This window comes from Rana temporaria, chromosome 1, assembly GCF_905171775.1.
Source record: "Rana temporaria chromosome 1, aRanTem1.1, whole genome shotgun sequence".
Classification (NCBI taxonomy): domain Eukaryota; kingdom Metazoa; phylum Chordata; class Amphibia; order Anura; family Ranidae; genus Rana; species Rana temporaria.
This window is the reverse complement of record NC_053489.1, coordinates 36,547,994-36,570,454: the sequence shown is the minus strand read 5'-3', so window position 1 is coordinate 36,570,454 and position 22,461 is coordinate 36,547,994. Positions and strand designations below refer to the sequence as shown.

Here is a 22,461-nt window from a genome sequence, read left to right as displayed (position 1 = left end):
TGACGTCAGAGAAGAGGGATTGTGTGTGTTATACATTGGTGTGGAGGTCTGTAGGAGACACATGTATGACGTCATCAGTCAGAGAAGAGGGATGGTATGTGATGGATTCTTCTCTTCCTGGTGCTGCGACACCATGAAGTCATACAGCGGACTCCGCATTGGCCGCTTCGTGTTGTGCGGGGCCCTCCGCAGCTCCTTATTCTCTGCCTGCATCACGTTGTCACGGTGATCAGGGAGTGACACGTTCTCCCCTCCCCCTCCTCGATCCCGCCCCTCCCTCCGGCCCCGGCCGGCACCACGTGACCCGCGCGCCAATCAGCGGGCGGCCCTCCTCAGCTTTTGGCGTGACGTCAGCGCGCCGCTTCCTTCTTTTTCTCCGTGCCCTCCATAAGTGAGGCGTCTCCACAAGCTCCGTTGTACCAGGAGAATCCGGAGACATCTGCCACCATGGTGAGTTCTGGAGGGGCGGCGGTGGGCGCTTTGTGTAGAGGGGAGCCAGGGCTATCCGGGGATGGGGGGTATCGGTGAGGATTGCCGGGTGTAGCGGACATAGAAGCGGGAATCCCCCGCCACATCCTCCTCTCTGTTGTTTCTCCGGGGAGGTGGTGCGGCCATTGTCTATGGAGGGAGCGGCGTCCTTGCTCCGGGGATCCGGTGTTCTTGGGTTCCTCCAGGCCGGGGCCTCGTTGTCTCCCCCTCAGCCGTGCTGCGTCACTCGTGTCCGCCATGACAGAGCCGGGCAGCGCTGTAGGGGGCGCCCTTCTCACCCGCCTGACGTGGCATGTCCGCCATAGAGGACCCCCTCTCTATTGTCAGCACTGGGGGGATTATTATACCACACTATAGAGAGAATACCGGGGGGAGGGGGATGTATTCGTGTACCGGTCCCCCCACCACCATGTGACGTGACTGGAGCCGGTCTGTGAGCTCTGCGCCGCCATCTTGTCTCCTCACCGCCCGGCTTCTCTCCTCACCTGTGTGCCACGTGACCCGCCTGGGGACCCCCTCCCCCACCCTGCCTGGGCACTATAGAGGGCAATGTCCTACATTTTATGTGTGCGCAATGATTCTAGTGCGTGTGGGATTTTTTTGTTGTGTAAAATATATTTCTCCACCCCCCCTTCCTAGCTCCAAATACTCCTATATGGTTTATTCCTGTCACATCCCCCCCCAATTCATATTTACTGCCAATATGGTTTAGTCCTGTCATGTCTCCAATTCATATTTAACCCCCAATATGGTTTAGTTTTCTATCACACCCCCAATATGGTTTAGTCCTCTGTAATTTCCCCCCAGAATTTATATTTGCCCCCAATATGGTCCAGTCCTGTGTCTTATCCCCAATTAATTTTTACCCCCCCCCAATATGGTTTAGTTGTGTCACACCCCCCAATATGGTTTAGTGTCTTATCCCCAATTCATTTTTACCCCCAATATGCTTTAGTCCTGTGTCTTATCCCCAATCAATCCCCCCCCCCCCCCCATTATGGTCCAGTCCTCAGTAACGCCACCAATATGGTTTAGTCCTGTCACACCCCCCCCCCCCCCAATATGGTCCAGTCCTGTGTCTTATCCCCAATTCATTTTTACCCCCCAATATGGTTAAGTCCTCTGTCTTATCCCCAATTAATCCCCCCCCCCCCAATATGGTCCAGTCCTCAGTAACACCACCAATATGGTTTAGTCCTGTGTCTTATCCCAATTCATATTTAACCCCCAATATGGTTTAGTTCTGTCATGTCCCCCCCAGAATTTATATTTACCCCCAATATGGTCTAGTCCTGTGTCTTATCCCCAATTTTTTACCCCCTAATATGCTTTAGTCCATTGTCTTATCCCCAATTCATTTCCCCCCTAATATGGTCCAGTCGTGTCTTATCTCTATTAATTTTTTTCCCCCCCAATATGGTCCATTCCTCTGTCACACCACCAATATGGCTTAGTCCTGTGTCACCCCCCCCTATGGTCCAGTCCTGTCTTATCCCCAATTCATATTTACCCCCCAATATGGCCCAGTCCTGTCACATCCCCAATTTCTATCCCTCACAGCCCCCCTTCCTCCATCTCCACTCACAAGTCCAGTTCTAACCTATCCCTCCGCCCACTCACCTCTCATTCCCAAATCCTGATGTTTACACCCCTCCCTCAAATACGGTTTAGTCCCCCCCCTGGACCCCTTTCACACTGGGTGTTTTCCAGGTGCTTTGGCGTAAAAACAAATAGCGCTTGAAAACCCTCATCTGCAATCCCAATGTGAAAGCCTGAGTGCTTTCACACTAAAGCGCCTGAAAAATGCTGGTAAAGCTTTCACACTGGGGTGTTTTTTGGGCGATTTGGTGTTTAAAAAAAAAGCGCCTCAATGGGTCGGGGGCTTTAGGAACAGTGTGTTCAACGCTGCAAAGAAGCTGCTTTTTGCTGCCCTGCCAGCGCAGCGCTTTAGTGTGAAAGCACTAGTCTTTCACATTGGGATTCCAGACGAGGCTTCATCAGGTGCTTCACAGGTTGTTTTTTCAACGCTAAAGTGCCTGAAAACCGGCCCAGTGTGAAAGGGGTCTTAGTGTGTCACCCCCCCCAATATGGCTTGGTACTGTCACACCCCCCAATATGGTCTAGTCCTGTGTTACATCCTCAATTCCTATTTAACACCCCCCAATATGATCCAGTCCTCTGTCACATTCCTATTTAACACCCCCCAATATGATCCAGTCCTCTGTCACATTCATATTTAACACCCCCTAATATGATCCAGTCCCCTCTGTCACATTCCTATTTGAACCCCCTCTCCAATATGGCCCAGTCCTCTGTAACATCCCCAATTCCTATCCCTCATAGTCCACCCCCTTCCTCCATCTCAATGATCCCACATCCCCTTACCTCTCATTCCCAAATCCTGATATTTACACACCCCTCCCTCCAATATGGTTTAGTCCCTTTTAGTGTCACACCTCCTACTTCCTATCCCTTATAGCCCTCTTTTCCTCCTATCCCTTTTAACTGTCACCCCCAAATCAAACTGCATATTCCCCCCCCCCCCACATTTCCATGACACCCCTAATACCAAACCCTGGAAACTCATCTCGCATCCCAAATATGATAGTTACCCCCCTGTATCTCGGGTGGGGGGAAGGAGTTGGAGGATCATTAAAAGTGGTTGATGTATAATGGAGGGAGGCTAACATAGAAAGGATTGAAGATGTGGACCTGAGAGGGGCAGGAGCATGGGGGGGGAGGTGGGGGAATATATCAGGATTTCGGAGGTGTGTTATCAGGGTTGGGGATAATTAAAATGTGGTTGGAGTTGGGATTGTGACAGGTATCAGGGACAGGAAGTGGGGCCAGGACAAGAATAGTGGTGGTTGTATGTTAATACTGATGATGGTAGGTTGGAGTTGGGAGGGGACCTGGTGTACATTGCCCCCTCCCACTATAGAATCATGTGTATGGTGTACAAATCTTGGAGATGCTGGGGTTGCATTTGAGGCCCCCCTCAATTACACAAGATGACACCACTAATGGATGAATTAGTGGGGACAGGATAGTGTTTTATTCTACTTCCTATTTTGTGTCTGGATCATATATCAGACATATGTGGCCCTCAGCTGGCATGTTTCTGTTGCCCTGGATAGATTCTGCGTTGTTTCTCCATGTGTCCTATGTGAAAGTGACGAAGGCCTGTTATTGTAGACCCCCAAGTGCCCAATTTGTGGTCCCTGCAGACATCACCCTGTCTGGTATAGCTGCAATGTTGCCCTGGTATAGGCGACATGGCTATAGGTTTATTTCTGTGGCAGTATTTAGGGTGAATTGTAAACCAGTTTGGGGTAGACCTAGTTGCCCCCCCAGCCTTGGCACAGCCGTCACTGTGTAATTCCCCTCCTGTAGCTGTGCTTTCATACAGACAATGGCCCTGCAGTGATGGATTGCTGCAGCCTGTATGACACAGCAGTCTCTGGGGTACACGGCGCTCTAGTCTGCCTGATATTTGAAGGGGGAGAGAATTGCTGCATTTGCAGTCTGAGATGGCGGCAGTGTGATGCAATGATCATACAGCTTTTTACACTGCAGTCTATTACCTTCTAGTACACAGCTATGGGAAGCACTACTGCAGTGTTTCTTCTCCAGAGGTAGAATAAGGGACACTGCCGCAGTGAGAGAAGGGTGACGTTATTGTAGTAGTCTGTGTGATTGATAGAGGGCACAGTGCTGTAGTCTGTCCTCACTGATAAATGCTCTCTGCCCAGATAGAACTGAACTTTATATAATGTGCATGCACCATCGGCTTACTCACTGATTACAATGGGGTTCCCTGTGTCAGCTCACCCTGGCAATGGTAAGAATGGTGTCCTGTCTGACCTAGATAGTAGGGTGGTGCTGCACTGTCCCCGTCGTATCTTTGTTTTTGTCCTCGGGCACAGAGCAGATCACCTGCAATCGGGCTGTGATGTAAGCGGCCGTTCCCTGCCACATGTTCCACAGCAGTGACTCACTGATTAGGTTTGGCCTCGCTGACCTAAAACAAGTGACAAGCCTTGGAATTGCTGCTTGGGCCAGAGCCTTGTCACACAGGGGTAGCTTCTCAAACTGGAGTGTAAAATCCTGATGCAGCTGTGCATGGTAGCCAATCTGCTTCTAAATTCAGTTTATTAAATTAAGCTTTGACCACAAAAGCCTGGATGCTGATTGTTTCTATGTAGAGCTGCACCAGACTTTGCACTCTCCAGTTTTAGGAAATAAAGTTTGGAATCTTTAGTTCTGCAAAGAGGCCGCTCTGCGTCTGCCATGGGATTGTGATGGAGGGAAGAGTTACGTAATCCTGGAAGGACACATTTTTGTGGAATGAATTGCACAATAAAGCTGTTCATATCTAACTTTGTACTCACAAGAAGTGATCTCTTGTTGCTGTCACATATTGGGGAACTGATGTAGATTGGTGCTGTGCTCCTGACAGCACAGAGCATTATTCTCCCCGTATTACCCACCACCCCATGTCTGTGTAGTCCCTGCAGCCAATAAATATACTGCTGACATACCTCCCTGTTTTATAGAGCACTTCTCAGAACCATACCCCTTTAGCTATTGGGACTGTTTAATTTTGTCTGAACACAGGCTGGTTTGGAATTGTAGCCGGGACCCCAGTGCTGTCTAATAAACACCTTGGCTATTGTGCTGTTAGCAGTTTGGAAGCTCGCTATTTTAAGTGACTCAAATCTCTACAGTATGTTTGCTGTAGGACGGTGCTTCTTAACCCTCACGTAACCCCAACAGGCCATATTTTGGGAATTTCTCTTAGATAAAATAGCTGTCCAAAATACCAAGTCATTGACTTCTTTAAAGTACCTGTGCAAGATAAAGGGAAACCAGCAAACATGGCTTGTTGGGGGTACTTGAGGACAGAGCTGGGAAGCACTGCATGTCGGCATTGCAACAGTTGGAGGAAATGATTACAGTGGGATTAAACTCCCATGTATGATTTCTACCTATAGGTAAGCCTCATTATCTACAGCCTTGAAGTATTCACTTTGAAACGTTACACCCAAAAATGTATTTTATTGGGATTTTATGTTGTAGACCAACACAGTGGCACATAATTGTGAAGTGGAAGGAGAATGAATGATTGTAGCCATGAAAAAATTTGAGTACTTTTTACAATTATTTGAAGTGTGTTCAGCCCATTTACTCAGATATCCCCAAACTAAAATCTAGTGGTCCCAATTAAGTCACATAATTAGTAAATAGAGTCCACCTGTGTAATTGAATCTCAGTATTAATACAGCTGTTCTGTGAATTCCTCAATTTGAAAACAATTGTCATTTTCTTTCCACTTCAGCTGGTGTTTTTAATTGATTAAAGCAAATGTTTAAGGCTGGGTTCACACTACTACACTACTTTCATCCTACTTTGCTCTGCTACATCGGTCCTACATTTATCCTACATTGGTCCTACATCCATCCTACTTTTATGAACAGGATACTACTTTGGTCCGACTTCAATGATATTCAATGGGCCCTGAAGTAGGATCAATGTAGGACCAAAAGTAGTACAGGGAGCATTTTCAAAGTCAGACCGACTTGTGTAGGACGCTACAAGACGCTCTCATAGGGAAACATTGAACACAGAGCAAAGTAGGATGAAAGTAGTGTAGTAGTGTGAACCCAGCCTCAGGCTGAAATAATCCAGAATCTCATGTGAATGCAGCCAAAAGTGGTTGAGGGTGAATAGCTTCAAAACCAGCAGATCCAAAAGCTTTGGATACAATTGTTTACTCTCATTGCATGACAGTAGCTCAAATTTCTGAAGCTAGATGTCTACAATAAACTGGACTCCTGGCTGGGCCAGCAGTGGTTCTACATGGCGTAGCCGTAGACTATCCCCCATCCATGTCGGCTTTTGTACAACTTTAGATTTTCTTCTAAATTGGTGTAGCTTGGTAGTGGTTTGTGTGCTGAGCTTAACTTCCTTTGCTGTTATGGTTTGTAGCCGGCTGTTCAGATGAAAGGAAATGCTGATAGTTAAGGGTGCAGCCAGTCACTAAACGGTAAAATGATCTATTGCACCATCAAGGTTGTTGAGGTATAAGAAGGCCTTGCTAATCAGATGCAGTTTGCTGGGTTTTGAACTGTCAAACTGCCTTGTACTTGAAGTGGCATTCCACCCACCTTTTCAACCCTTTGTTATTTAGATTTCTTCTTTGGAGTACATAGTGTACTTCTGTCATAGTTTGGCAGCGGTGCAGTGTCATCTTCAGCGGTGAGCCCCTCCCCCCCCCCCCCCCCCATCTGGGGGATGATGGGGCCAATCAGAGCGCCTTGTGCAGTAGACCTGCTGTAAAGCCTGAAGGTTCTATTGCCAGTTTCCCTTGGTTACAATGGTGGTGCCTGTACCTGATCGATGGACGGATTGGCCCCGGTGACCCGACCACTCTACACCCCCCCCCCAAAAAGCAAAATTAAGGGAAATTGTAGAATAAACAATAAAAATAAACATAGTGCTTGCACGCAGAAGCGAATGCATAAGTCGCGCTCGCAAATTTGAACGTCTTTCAAACCACACGTGAGGTATCGCCACGAACGTTAAAGCAAGATCAATAATCCAGTCTAGCCTAGTAGCCACGTTTTAGGGATTTTTATTAAGATCCTATCAACTAAACCGGGCTAAATGAGTTACCGTATTTACAAGCTGTTACATACAGGCGTTTGGCATTTAAAATGCCTCTGAACATTTGTCCTGAATATGTGGTGTTCTGGGGGGGAAAAAGCTTCTAAACGTAACTGCCTATAAACAACCCTGTGAATGTGTCCTGATGACATGGAGAGTTCAAGGGCAGCCTGACTGCTCCTAAACATATGTTTACCAGCAGCAGTGTACATGAAGCCTAAGACGGATCTGGGTTCCTGCTTGGCAGAAACGCAGGATCTGTCACAGAACAGTGATCTGCCTTGTTTACATGGGCAGACCCATGTTCTGTCTGCCATGGGAAAGATCAGCGAGTCCCGATGTCCGCTGATTGGCTCCTGTGTCCAGTCACAGCAGGAGCTGGGTCGCCGGCGGTGCAAGTGTGTGCCCCAGACCAGGAAGGGTGAAATTGCGTACAGGTACGTGATTTATCCTGAAACACCCTGTACAGTAAATGTACGTGGGGCAGTCCCTAAGTGGTTAAGTACGCCATTTGAGTGTACACAATTTTACAGCACAGCGTATCAATTTACTCGGCATAACATCTTTTGCATTATCCAAAAAAATTGTGTTAAATATTGTGACAGTGTTTAAAAAAAATGCTGCATGAATACCACGTGACAAATTGCAGGAATGAGCAACTTGTCACCAGCCTCCAGTTGGAATTTCTCCAATGGAGTGGTATTGTGCTGTGCCGGCTGCAGGAGAAGTAAATATCTACACTTCTGTCTTTGATAAAAAAAATTGTTTTTTTTGGGCACTTCCAGTTGACCTTATAAAAATGCTTGGTCCTTTAGGTCACTTCAGTGGGGGAAGGTTTAGGTGAAATCTCAACAAGTGACACAGGCTGCATATCAAGGGACTTTTTGTTTGGCTAATAGAAAGCGGTGGGGGGAGATGAGAGCTGCTGTTTGAGCACAAAACGATTTTAAAGTGCTCATGTCGCACTCAGGCGTTCTCATTGAAGTCTATTGGGCCCAATCTGCCAAAAAGCTTGTCAGAACGCTCGGATGAGAACGGCCATTGGAATGAATGGGCTTTGGCTTGAGCATTTTTAGAGCTTCAAGCAGAAAATCGCTTGGGTGTGAATGGGGGGCCTAAAACAAGCTACATATTTGCATAGATGGTAAATCTGTAAAATTGTACAAAAGCTTATGTAGTGGTGATTCAGCATTAATCAAAAGGAGATTGTACAGATTGTAATGTGTGGCCAACTGGATACAACATGCTTAAAATGATTAGTCAAAGCATGTTTAAAGCAATGCAGTGATGGTAACCTTTGTTCTAATTCCAGTCCACCACATGGGGTATGTTAGAGGGCTTTCTGCTGTGTGAATGTTCGGCAATTTGTAACTTTTTTTTTTTTTTTTCTCCCCTCACAGGTGAACTTCACCGTAGACCAGATCCGAGCGATCATGGACAAAAAGTCCAACATCAGAAACATGTCCGTGATTGCTCACGTTGACCATGGCAAATCCACCTTGACGGATTCCTTGGTGTGTAAAGCCGGGATCATCGCCTCCTCCAGAGCTGGTGAAACTCGCTTCACAGACACACGTAAAGATGAGCAAGAACGTTGTATCACCATCAAATCCACGTGAGTACAGCTGACCATCCTCACAATGGGCATTATGGCTTCTGCAGATGCTGTCACATCACCCTCTATAGGCTGATGTTCATATGATGTCCTAGTGTACACCCTACGCTCAATCACCATCTGTGTTCAGTGGACCTTTATTTATCAAACTGGGTTATGTGCCTGTAAATAGAAAAAATAACCTACAGGTAACTGCAGTGATTAAAGCGGAGCTCCACCCTAAAGTGGAACTCACGCTGATCGGAACCCTCCCCCCCCCCCCCCCCTCCGGTGTCACATTTGACACCTTTCAGGGGGGAGGGGGGTGCAGATACCTGTCTAAAGACAAGTATTTGCACCCACTTCCGGCCACAGTTTCATGTTTTCTGCAGCGCAACTCACGCATGCGCCGTAGGGAACCCGTAGCGCTTCACTTCCTGGTTCCCTCACCGAGGATGGCGGGGGCAGCAGCAGAGTGACGAGCGATCGCTCGTCCTCTGCTGCGGATGGCGCTGGACTCCAGGACAGGTAAGTGTCCTAATATTAAAAGTCGGCAGCTGCAGTATTTGTAGCTGCTGGCTTTTAATTTTTTTTAGTGGCACATCCTCTTTAAGTGGGTCAACTATCGTAGCTGGTCTGCAGTGGCACCTTTATTATGACCATGGTGCTAACTACAAAGGGCCTGTTTGCACCATGTGTTGACAGCTTGTGGTTTTTGATCCCAGTAGAAGTTACTAATTGGATTTTTGTCTTCTGCTGGAAATGCTAGCCATATATTAGTTGCAATGGCTTCCTGGATTTGTCCAGACTTGTCTTGCTGCTGCATAGGTTCTCTTGGCACTCTGTACTTTAAACTACAGCTTTGCAGATAAAAAAATTATATAGCACATGACACACTGCAGCATAGATGGCAGTCTTTCTGCTGAGTCAGAGCATGCCTTCTCTCCCCACCACACTGCTGGATATTCAAAAGTAAAAGTACAGCAGCTGGCCGGCAAGTGGTTAACAGAAAATTGTTCGACAAGGCAGAGCTTTTTTTCACAAGGCAGAAATTTAACGCATATTTGATGACAAAAGTAGATACAAGCATGATAAATCACTGGCTAGAGTAGAGGGCACTCTATCACTGTATAGCTATAAAATGTGGCTATAGCAGTTGGTAAGATTTTTGCTCTAATTTTTATATCTGTGTGATCAATGGTTTGAGGCTTGCTGCAGATAACCCTCTTCTATAGCGTTGGTCCCACCTGTGTAAAATTTAGGCAACCACCATCGTACCGATGTTTCCCTAACAGCTGTTTATTTTCACAGGGCAATTTCCTTGTTTTATGAGCTCCAGGAACCGGATTTGGCTTTCATCAAGCAGTGCAAGGATGGTTCTGGTTTCCTTATTAACCTCATTGACTCTCCCGGACACGTAGACTTCTCCTCTGAGGTCACTGCTGCCCTCCGTGTCACAGACGGTGCTCTTGTCGTTGTTGACTGTGTATCAGGTATAAATTTAAGGATCTACTTGTTTTCCTCCAAAAACCCTTTGGGTAGAGCAGGGAATGGTTAATATTGTGTGTGTGTTTTTTTTTTTTTTTAATTCCCTTCAACTCAGAGGGGGAACTACTGTAACATTAAATTTTTATTTCTGAAAGTATTACTTGATCCAAGAAAGTAAGGCCCCTTTCACACGGACCGTTCAGATCCGCCTGTCGGTTTTGACAGCGGATGAAGCGTCAGATGTCAGCGGAGACATGTCTGCTGACATCCAATCCGCTAAAAACAGATGCATGGTTCTACTGTTAAAAAAAAACAGATGCATGGGGATACGTCCCCATCCGTCCATGGCGGATCGGATCTGATAAAAACAGACATGCTGTCCATTTTCATCAAATCGCTCCATAGGAGACAGCGGTGCCTGACAAGCGAAAAGAGAACTTGCAATTTATGCACAAATACCCAGTTTATTGGCCAGGTGTATTAGTGTGGAGTTGTGTTCTTATGGAAGTACTTAAGTTTCATAATCTTATGTGAAAATATATACCAAAAAGGTGCCTTTTGGGGATAAGAACATATAAACCAACAGCTGACCCCTTTAAAGTGAACAAATCTCTAAACTGTAGAATTGTAAAGATAAGGAGCTCTAACGAGCAGGGCCCTCTGATCATTCCTGTATTAAATTGTATTGTAACTATAATGTCTTCCCTGATGTTGTAAAGCGCTGCGTAAACTGTTGGCGCTATATAAATCCTGTATAATAATAATAATAATAATAATGCGCTATACATGTTTAAAAACTGGCAGAAAGAAACACTGCATGAAACTTGAATGTGCACATAAATGAGAAAATAAGCAAGCATAAAGTCCATATGTGAATACATTCCAACACCAAAACAGAATGCTTTGAGATGAAACTTGTAGATCTTCCACCACGAGTGATCAGTATGAAGATGGCCACTCACCAGAGCTGTATGACCCTTTTTACATGGTATTCAAATGCTTTGGTAACACCAGATTGCAGTGGATTTATGCCGTTGGCAGAACCAATCTGGTGTTCCCAATGCGTTTATTTGACCGTCCTGAAAGAGGTCGTACAGCTGAGTGGGCCATCTTCATACTGAGCACTCGTGGTGGAAGATCTACAAGTTTTATCTCAAGTATTCTGTTTTGGTGTTGGGATTCATTCACATATGGACTTTATGCTTGCTTTTCATGTGCACATTTAAGTTTGCATTTTTTTTTTTTTGTGCTAGTTTTTCACAACATGTACAGTTCCCTAATCTTTACTTTAATATATGTCTACAAAAACGCTTGGCTGTGTTGCTGCCACATTTGATAATCGCCATAAGACACCTAAATGACCTAGCTGGAAAATTATTAAAATGTTCTATTTTTTTTTTAAGGTGTGTGCGTACAGACAGAGACCGTCTTGCGGCAGGCCATTGCAGAGAGAATCAAGCCAGTTCTCATGATGAATAAAATGGACCGAGCTCTGCTGGAACTTCAATTGGAGCCTGAATCATTGTACCTGACCTTCCAGAGGATAGTGGAAAATGTCAACGTCATCATCTCTACCTACGGAGAGGGAGAGACTGGACCTATGGGGAACATCATGGTAAGAGGGTGTGATCGATGTGCAGAGACTATCTATGTGCAGCAAACAGAACTTCCAGATGGGAACTGGAGATCATCTTGATGAATAGCGCTCATATGCTATTCTGCAGAGTTGTAGTTGACATTGTGGTCTGCTGTTAATGTGTCTTGTAGCGAAGAGCGACCGACCCTATGACTTAACTTTATGGTTGTTAAACTTTAAATTACGTGTTTTTAATTTAGTGCACTGTCTTCAATTGCCACTTAAACTGATTTTTACAACTGTTTTATAGGACTGCTTAGTACTGTCCAGTGACTGCTTTAAAGCCTTTGTCAGCCCCATTGTATCAGTTGGAATTCCATGAAAAATCTGAGTATGCTAAACATTATGAAGTAACTCAAAAGCTGGTCAGGTGCCCCGACAATGAATTATCTTAAAAGCATCTCAAACTGATATCCAACAAACCCAAATCCCCTTGCCACTGGCCCTATATCCTTATATTGCAACTCAGTTAGTTGGGTTCACTACACCTCTCATGAAAATGGAGTTTATCTTGACAGTTATTAAAGGGAACTGGTTTAGTTCAGAGCGTAGAGCTGCTATGTGTTGGCTTGTTGCGAGTTCAGTGACTGAAAGGTAGTGTCAGCTACCATATTTAGTCTGACATCTTCAAAGGACTTGTAAAGGAAAATGTTTTTTCACCTTAATGTGCAATCTATGCATTAAGGTGAAAAAACATCTGATGTTGCAGAGCCCCGTTATACAGAGCCCCGTTATACTTGCCTGACCCCTCGAAGTCCCGCGTGTTCCCGATATTCTCTTCGCCGCTGATTGGCTAGCACAGATGGATTGAGAGCAGCGCAGCCATTGACTGGCACTGCTGTCAATCACATCCAGTGATGCAGCGGGTCTGAGTCAGTGAGCGGCTATGGCCGCTCGCTGTATCACGGGAGCGCGTCCGCTATTGGTGACCACCATGTGAGCTCTCGCGTGACTGTGGTGACTAATTGCGGGGAGGATCGAGACAGCTTCCGAGGGACCCCAGAAGACATGGATCGGGGGCACTCTGTGCAGAACGAACTGTACAGTGGAGGTTAGTATGACATGTGTGGTTATATATAAAACATATATATATATATATATATATATATATATATATATATATATATATATATAAATTTTTTTTCCTTTACAAACCCTTTAAGATTTGCATGGTTAAAATGCAGATTATACTTTCTTTTTAAATTGAGCCATTGTCTTCAACCCAGATAAAGTATGCAAATTGGGATGTCTGACTTGTATATGCATGTTCCTTGACAGAAGCTCAAACATTGAACTCCTTTTGGTCTGTCTGCTAGCCAGAATGTCATCTTTACTTGTTTTCCTTGTGCTCTTAGATCGACCCAGTAATTGGCACAGTCGGCTTCGGTTCCGGTCTGCACGGATGGGCTTTCACCCTGAAACAGTTTGCTGAGATGTATGTCACCAAGTTTGCTGCCAAAGGAGAGAAGGCACAGCTTCCATCAATGGAACGTGCCAAGAAAGTAGAAGACATGATGAAGAAGCTTTGGGGAGACAGGTATGTAGGCCTACAACTTTTACTCAATTGTATGGTGTCACTATTAAGATCAGTGCTCTTTAAAGCGGAGGTTCACCGGAATTTTTTTTATGTTGGCAGCTATAAATACGTCAGCTGCTGACTTTTAAAAAAATGACACTTGCCTGTCCAGGTCTCCCGTGGTGTCAGCAGCCAAAGCCAAGCTATCTCTTAGCTTCCCCCTGCCGCCATCCTTGGTGAAGGAATCGGAAAGTGAAGCGCTGCGGTTTCACTGCCCGGGTTCCCTACTGTGCATGCGCGAGTCATGTTGCGCCATCCTCGCTGGTCCCTGCTGTGTTCTGGGAACTGTTTCCCACAACACAAAGGGGGGGGGGGGGTGATGCAAAAAGGTGGGAGTCTATACCCAGAAGTAATGCAAATACCTACAGGTATCTGCACCACCCCTGAAAGGTGCCAAATGTGGTGGTGGTGGTGGGGGGGATAAAATGTTATGCTCCTCAGTTAACTACATCTATTATATGAAACCATATGGTGGGGTGTTTTTTTTTTTTTTTTTTTTTTTTTTTTTTTCTTCCCCTAAACTAGGACAAAACTGATGAATACTGAGGTGGGTTACAGATTTGAGTCCCGTACACATGGGCCAAATGTCATGGCAAGTAAAAGTTGACATTCGGCATGTGTGGTTTGTTCAGTTGGCTTTTGTCAGACATGCATGCTGGGAAAACTAGCAGTTGGCTGACTTCCCATCAGCTCGTTCTGCCAATGGCAGAGTGTTCGGGTGGGGAGGCCACCCCCTTTCAGAACACTACTGCTCAGTGTAGGAGATTGCTGTACTAACCATGCAAGGTTAGTACAGTGGCCTGTCGGGGTGTTTTTTAAATGTATCTATAGATGTATACATTTTTCCTTTTCTATGTTCATGGTACTAACAAACACTTGCTTTTAGGTACTTTGATCCATCCACTGGTAAATTCAGCAAGTCTGCATCCTCTCCTGATGGAAAGAAGTTACCACGTACCTTCAGCCAACTTATTTTGGATCCTATTTTCAAGGTAAGGCATATTAAAACGGTTTAATTAAAAATCATTGAAACATAAAACCAGTTTATGAGGGTGCAGTTGCATTGTGATATGAGGGTCTGTGGAGATGCTGAGGTTGTTTATTTTTGTCTCCAGGTATTTGATGCCATCATGAACTTCAAGAAAGATGAAACTGCCAAACTGATTGAGAAGCTGGATATTAAGCTGGATGCAGAGGACAAAGACAAGGAAGGAAAGCAACTTCTGAAGGTATGGGCCAGCTGCCAAAATAGTTGTGTTGGCCAGCCACCTCTGTCCTTTCCACAAAGGAACTGGTGGTTCAACTGTTTAGAACTTTAATGTGTTCCTAGTGTGGGTCTTGCCCTCTTGTCGCAAGTACTAGTCCCATGAGGTTTGGCGACATCACTACTGTTTAGCCAGTTCTCTTTACTGGAGGCTCTGATCTTGGGAGGCAGAGCTTTGCATCTACTAAAATAACAGACCATTGACATATGTTGGTAATAAAGAACAGGTTGGATTAAAGTGGATCTATTAGGGAAATGTCACTGTAGCTCGTCACTTTAATTTGCCTCGGCGCGGACAGCCGCTACAGACACCGACAATGCTTGAGGATAAAGGGGGTAGTATAAGATCTTCCCTACCAACACTGCCAGTCTAGAAAAGTCCTGTCACCTTTGCTGCATCTAGTCTTATTAAATACATTAAACTTTATAAAGCAGTACTAAACCTATTAAAGTGTCACAAAGTTGCGTTCCTAGAATATAACTCATTTTGCTTGTACTGTCAAGCTATGAAGTGGTTGGTGTCATAACTAATTACATGTGCACCATCATGGCAGTTGCAAGATCAGAGCAAAACTGCAGCATTTGCTGAAAATTATAGCTGTTTATTTAGTTGCATTTTTATTTAGCAAGGTCCAGTCTGATGTAATTCTATTGTATCCTTGTAGGCTGTAATGAGACGCTGGTTGCCCGCTGGTGATGCATTGCTTCAGATGATCACAATCCATCTGCCATCACCTGTTACTGCACAGAAATACCGCTGTGAGCTCTTGTATGAGGGACCACCCGATGATGAAGCTGCCATGGGTAAGACCAATCCTGACATGTTGGCAGTATTGCTCAATCTATTTGCCTAAAAAAGCTCCTTGTGGTGTTTTTAGTAGCCCTTAAAATTTAGTGCTTATTTTTTCTTCATAGGTGTGAAAAACTGCGACCCTAAGGGACCCCTGATGATGTATATCTCCAAGATGGTGCCTACAACTGATAAGGGACGTTTCTATGCCTTTGGCCGTGTCTTCTCTGGTGTTGTATCTACAGGCCAGAAAGTACGTATTATGGGTCCAAACTACACACCAGGCAAGAAGGAGGATCTCTACTTGAAACCTATTCAGAGGTAATTCTTACTGGCTGCATTAGTGATTTGGGTATAGATAAAAAAAAAAAATCCCGAGCACATCTGAAAGGGTTAAAAAAAAAAGCTAATGTGATTTAAAGCAGAGTTCTAGCCTGGTTAAGAAAAACTATAGCTGCTAACTTCTAATACAAGGACCTTTTACCTGTCCAGGGATGCAATGTTGTCACCTGAAGCTGACCCATCTGTTGGCTCCAGGTGCGGACAACGGCATCCTTACTAAGGGAAGCCTTGCAGTTTTAGACTGTTTTCTACTGCGCATGTCCAATCACTGAGTTCATTAAAAGTGATATAAAAACTAAAAGAATGTAAAAGGGACAGTGAAAAGAGAAAGTTTAAGACAAGGTGTTTAAAGTGTTGCTTAAGTACCAAAGTTTGTCATTCCACGAGTGTACGCAATTTTAAAGCATGACATGTTGGGTATCTATTTACCCACCATAACATCATCTTTCACACTATACCCAAAGATTGAGGTATATATTGTGTTTTGTTTTAATTCATTAAAGTGAATTTTTTACAAAAATAAATGTGTTTGCAAACCACTGTGCAAATAGCAAGTGGCAAAAAAAAATCCAAATTTTTGGTGTGCCTCAAGATTCTGACAGATTTTAAAAAGTGCCTTGGTTGAAAAGGTGGGAAAACACTGAAATGGGAATCTGAAGAATGTCTGGTTTAATTTTTTTTTTTTTTTTTTTTTATATCTGACACAATATTTTGTACACTCTTGATCCACAGGACCATCCTGATGATGGGTCGTTATGTTGAGCCCATTGAGGACGTCCCTTGCGGAAACATAGTCGGTCTTGTTGGTGTTGACCAGTACTTGGTGAAAACTGGAACCATCAGCACATTTGAACATGCCCACAACATGCGTGTCATGAAGTTCAGTGTCAGCCCTGTTGTCCGTGTGGCAGTTGAGGCAAAAAACCCAGCTGACCTCCCAAAACTGGTTGAAGGTCTGAAACGTCTGGCCAAGTCTGATCCTATGGTGCAGGTAAGACCTTGAATTCTCGTTACGCTTCAGTACAACCAACCGGCATATTTAGTGCACATTTCAGTGAAGGATGTTTTTCGAACTACTCTTGAAGTTGATTGGCCATCTTTAACCATTCCAGCCCTGGAAGGATTGGCCATTTTTGTGCAATACAACACCATCACTTTAATTAAACTGCATCAGTTTAGGCCATTTATAAATTGCCACTGATTACTGTGTAAATGTCACTGGCATGGGAAGGGGTTAACGCTAGGTGGCTATCAAGGGGTTTAATGTGTTCCCACTGTAGGGGGTGGACTCACTGGGACATGATGAATCACTGGGAACAGTAGATTTGACTTGTCACCTTTCAAACAGGGAATGTTTTGTGTACAAAGGCAGTTCCCTGTTCTGCCTCTGTAATGGGTGATTGCGGGTCACCGGCAGACTTGGAGCACGTCCGGCACACTCCCACAGCAGGTGCAAGCCTGCCATTGCACCTAAGACAATTTGTGCAGGACAGCCAACCTGCTGCAGTATGATGGCGGCTGGTCTACAAGCAGTTACAGTGAACCTAAAATGTCCTTTAAAAAACATGACCCAATGATCAATTTCTCATTCAGTTTTATTATGTGGTGTGTTTTTTGCTTTTAGTGTTTCCTTTTGAATAAGCTGGTCAACTTTTGGTCTTTTTATAGTGTATAATTGAAGAGTCTGGAGAACACATCATTGCTGGAGCTGGTGAGCTTCATCTGGAAATCTGCCTTAAAGATCTGGAAGAGGACCATGCCTGTATTCCCATCAAGGTAATGAGAATGTGTTTTCTGTGTAATGCTTGGATGGGCATGTCTGGGAACAATGGGTAGAGGAACATTGGTTTAGTGCCACACCAAGTTTGCTACACAGCTTTCCTCATAACATGAGCAGTGTGTTTATTAATGCCTCACTAAAGGGCCAGCCCCATTGAACACTCTCCTCAGTTTATTTAAACATGCATTAACATTCATTGGATTGCTTGGTGGGTCTCTAAGCAAACACCCAACATTTAATGAGAATGAGCCTTTGACAGTCTATGTAGAGCAGTTTATCCAGTGTACCTTTGCTTGGTTCTATATATAAAAGACAAGCTACACCCCCCCCCCCCCCCCCCAGCCTTCTATACTAACAGACTTTAACATGCCAGTTATCTCCTGTAAAATGAGCAGGGAACTGCTTTAAATAAAACTAATTTTTTTTTTTTTACTGGTTTCTAGAAATCTGACCCTGTCGTATCTTACCGTGAGACTGTAAGCGAAGAGTCCTACCTGCTCTGCTTGTCCAAGTCCCCCAACAAGCACAACCGTCTGTACATGAAAGCCCGACCATTCCCTGATGGCCTGGCTGAAGATATTGACAAAGGAGATGTCAGTTCCCGGCAGGATCTGAAGCTGCGTGCCCGTTACCTGACAGACAAGTACGAATGGGATGTGACAGAGGCCAGGAAGATCTGGTGCTTTGGCCCTGATGGAACAGGACCCAACGTCCTTGTTGATGTTACCAAAGGAGTCCAGTACCTCAATGAGATCAAGGACAGTGTTGTTGCTGGCTTCCAGTGGGCCACCAAAGAGGCAAGTAAAGTATTTGTAGCTAGAAGACAAATTTTAACTTTAGTTACTTGGCACCCTCAAAGGTTTAGCCTACAGGGGAAAGGGTTGGCAGTTGCCTACTTTCTCTGTAGTACTTTAATTTAAAAAAGCTTGTTTACTGTAGAAGAAAAGTGTTGAAGGTATGCCAGCAATTGGATCCTGTAGTAAAAAAATTACTCTTGATATCCTTGCTAAAAGGCTATTGGCATGACCAACTGAATTTGCAATTAAGTTGACACATCTTACGCTTGGTTCATATATTTAAATGGGATGCTTTTTTAACTATATCCAATTTGCATGAACCAAGCCGGCTTTAATGAAAATGTGTTCATATCTGCAAGGCCCCAGTCCTGTGGTGGGGTTTTTTTTTTTGTTTTTTTGTTCAGGGGGGTCATTCAACAAATTTGCACCTGAACATGTGACCCAAGCCATATACTATCTTTTCTTTAGATGTATTTTTATCCCCCCCCTTGTTTTGTATTTACATTTTATTAATGTTTGTGCAGGGAGTTCTGTGTGAAGAGAACATGCGAGGTGTCAGGTTTGATGTTCATGATGTCACTCTGCATGCTGATGCCATACATCGTGGAGGTGGACAAATTATCCCCACTGCAAGAAGAGTCCTCTATGCTGCTGCCATCACTGCCCAGCCCAGGCTTATGGAGCCCATCTACTTGGTTGAGATCCAGGTAAGCGGATAACTTGCCAGGAAATTGCCTCCAATAGTTTTGCAGATGTGAGAGTGCACAATAACTACAAAAACTTTACACAGGAAGATGGAGGACCTTTACAGTGACATGTTGGAGAGGGTTGAGGAATTCTAAATGCACTTATTCTTTCTAATAGAATACTTTAGTGATTTTCTTGTTTTCAGGTGTTGAGGCTTCCTCAACCTTCCCCTGTCTGGTTGTAGATTGAGATGAGGGAGACTTGTTCCATGTTTTTTAAAGGAAAAAAATAGACATATATATATATATATATATATATATATATATATATATAATATATACGCACCAAAGATGCAGCATACAGGACTTTTGGTGCCCTTCACAAAATGTGCCAGAAACAGACATGTAGAAAGTCTCTAAGGGGAAACTGGGTGAACCTGCCAAACTGCAGCTTGGCACTGAAAGCCTTGATGTGCTTTCATACCTCCCTTTAAAAAAACATTAAGATCTTGTTTACTAAAATTCTATCAACTTCTGCTTTAAAGCATATTGCTGGTGCAAAACTACAGCTACACTTGAAATCATTCTAGGTGGAGTGCTACTATATCTTGGTAATCAGCTCTGCTGGTGCATGGTCTTGAATTTGTTTGTGTACACAAAGAAGCATAATGCTGTATTCAATTTAGCCTCTTGTACACTGCAGCTTGGGAGGGGGGAGCTTGGTATAGCCTTTTACTGGGCCAAAATGCAGCCCATTGTAATGTGCCCATGCACAAACGAGAGCTGTGCATTCTTCGGTAAATCTATTTTTGGTCAGTAATTTTACACCTTATGTGCGCAAAAGTTCACTTGCATTGTGCCGAACAAACGCAAAGATAACGCACACGTGATAACTCATAATGCATATGAAGTCTGAAAGTAAATGCTCAAGTAAGAATATAGTGTGCAAGAGGCCTTGCACGGAAGAGGTATCGCGTAACATTAGATGCAGCCAGAGCTCAGGTGGTGGACTCTGCACTTTAAAAATGTAAACTTCTTATCCTTTACGTACTTCACTAGGCAGATACATAATTGCAGAAAAATAAATCCATGTGTATTAATAATATATACTTTCTTCTGTCCAGTGTCCAGAACAAGTTGTAGGTGGCATCTATGGTGTGCTGAACAGGAAGCGTGGACACGTCTTTGAGGAGTCCCAAGTGGCCGGAACCCCTATGTTTGTTGTAAAAGCTTATCTTCCCGTCAACGAATCATTCGGTATGTTCGTTACTTTGTACATATGACTTGTGCATGCGTCTTTACCTTCATGTTTTATAACTTGTTAAATTAAATGCGCCATATACATTGGTTGCCTCCAATTTCAAATCAGAATTTACACATTGGCACAAACATTTGACTTCTATTCACACTGTATGCTTTGTCTTGGCTGTAAGATTCAAAATGACTGTTTTTAATTGACTTTATTTCTCTCTGGCAGGCTTCACTGCTGATCTCAGGTCTAACACAGGTGGTCAGGCCTTCCCTCAGTGTGTGTTTGACCACTGGCAAATTCTTCCTGGAGACCCCTTCGAGGCCAACACTCGCCCAGCACAAGTGGTGACTGAAACCCGAAAACGCAAAGGCTTGAAGGAAGGAATCCCAGCCCTGGACAACTACTTGGATAAATTGTAACGGTGTTGCCCGCCATTCTCATTAAACCAAGCTCACTACACCGGCAGTGTCTGTCCCTGCTGATAAGACGCCACGCACATTGTTTGCCCAGGAAAACAAGACGAAAAAAATAAAAATAAAAACTCAAAAGAAGTAAAGAGTTGTTTGAGCATTTTTCTTTTTACTGTGAATATGCTATGCTGCACAAAAGGAGTAAACCTGCTAGCAATTGGATATAGAGTTAAAGCGGGGGTTCACCCTAAAAAATTCTAACATTGCATCCAGGATACTAACATTTACAGTATGCAGGTTTTTTCTCCCCGGTTCTGATTCCTTCCGGGACTGGGTGTTCCTAACCCTGGGTTAGATGATTGACGTCTGGTGAAACAGTTCCCATGTTGCATAAGGCGCGTCGCCAGATTTCCGTAAATAGCCGAGCTGCGAGTCGGCCCCTGCGCAGTCAGCTCTACACAGCGGGCGCCGACTCGCAGCTATTTACCCGACCTGCCAAGATGTGACATTGGCAAGAACTGAAGATGCATGATAAATGCCTGGGTACAATTCAGATAAACTCATCACGGCCAGAGTCAAACACCTGGGTTGGTTGTTATTGTAAATTGTAGGATACACTGAGCTGCGGGAATGAAGAACTCGCAAGATTTCACTCTTGCACGTCGGTCCGATTTCAGACATCTATACATCTATACAGGTTTCTGCACAGATGTCAATGTAAATCTCAGCCCGAAATTACAAAATGGTACAGAAACTACTTTTAAAAATCAGTGCAGCGCCACACTGATTAGGACGGTGCAATTGCCACCGATTTGACATGTCAAATCACTCCAGTGTGAACCAAGGCTAAGTTTCCTTTCACACATGCCGCACGGCTTGCAAAGAAAGTCGCTCCCTCCCCCCAAGTAGTGCAGGAACCCTTAGTCGGTGTGACTTCATGACTGCTTGGGTTTTGCTGCTACCTTTCAGGTGAATGGTCAAAAGGCAGGAATTCACTTCCCAGGCATAATCCCTTCCAGCTAATGTTTTCAGCTAGTGCCCTTAAATCATATGTTTCAAACACAAGGCCCATGGGTTGAATGTGGCTACTGCATTCAGGGCTTTTTCAAAACTCCATTCTGGCTCTCACCCTCCACTCACTGCTGTCACTTGCCTGCCCTCGTAGGGACAAGGGATGCAGTGTGGAATAAGGCAATCATGTGGTGAGCTGTATGTACGGTCATCTCCATTGTTGGGCAGATGCCATCCAATCCTCCCTACAAGAGGCAGTCACACTCTTGAGAGGTCCTAGGGCAGTGATGGCAAACCTTGGCACTGTTTTGAACTACATTTTCCATGATGCTCAACTACACTGCAGAGTGCTTGAGCATCATGGGGGGGGGGGGGGGATGTAGTTCTAAAACATCTGGGGTGCCAAGGTTTGCCATCAATTTTAGTAGAACGGGAAGGTGAGATGTGAGGACTGCAAGAACGCCTCCCCTGCAGCCCCAGTGTGAGATCCGGAGTGGTGCGTTTGCAGGACGTTGAGGGGGGGAAATGTCCTGCAAGCAGCATTGAAATTAATAAGCAGCGCTGCTGAAGGTCCAACTGATGCAGCAAGTGTAAATTAAAAAAATAAAATTAACCTCCTGTGAGCCATAATGGGCCTCTTCTGCTGCACATGCGTGTACCTCTGGCCATTTATCTGATCC

At 44.5% G+C, this 22,461-nt stretch overlaps 1 protein-coding gene across 1 annotated transcript; it reads left to right on the top strand.

Annotated features, from left to right (window-relative positions):
* The first annotated feature begins 344 nt into the window (after positions 1–344).
* EEF2 (eukaryotic translation elongation factor 2) lies at positions 345–20,916 on the top strand. Its single transcript, XM_040336492.1, has 15 exons — positions 345–450; positions 8,556–8,770; positions 10,061–10,242; positions 11,641–11,852; positions 13,229–13,410; positions 14,336–14,441; positions 14,565–14,678; positions 15,379–15,517; positions 15,629–15,824; positions 16,578–16,836; positions 17,514–17,621; positions 18,069–18,422; positions 18,947–19,129; positions 20,233–20,365; positions 20,586–20,916. Exons 1-15 carry the CDS (start codon positions 448–450, stop codon positions 20,777–20,779), a joined length of 2,580 nt encoding a protein of 859 aa, XP_040192426.1. The 5' UTR covers positions 345–447; the 3' UTR covers positions 20,780–20,916.
* Positions 20,917–22,461: the final 1,545 nt, after the last annotated feature.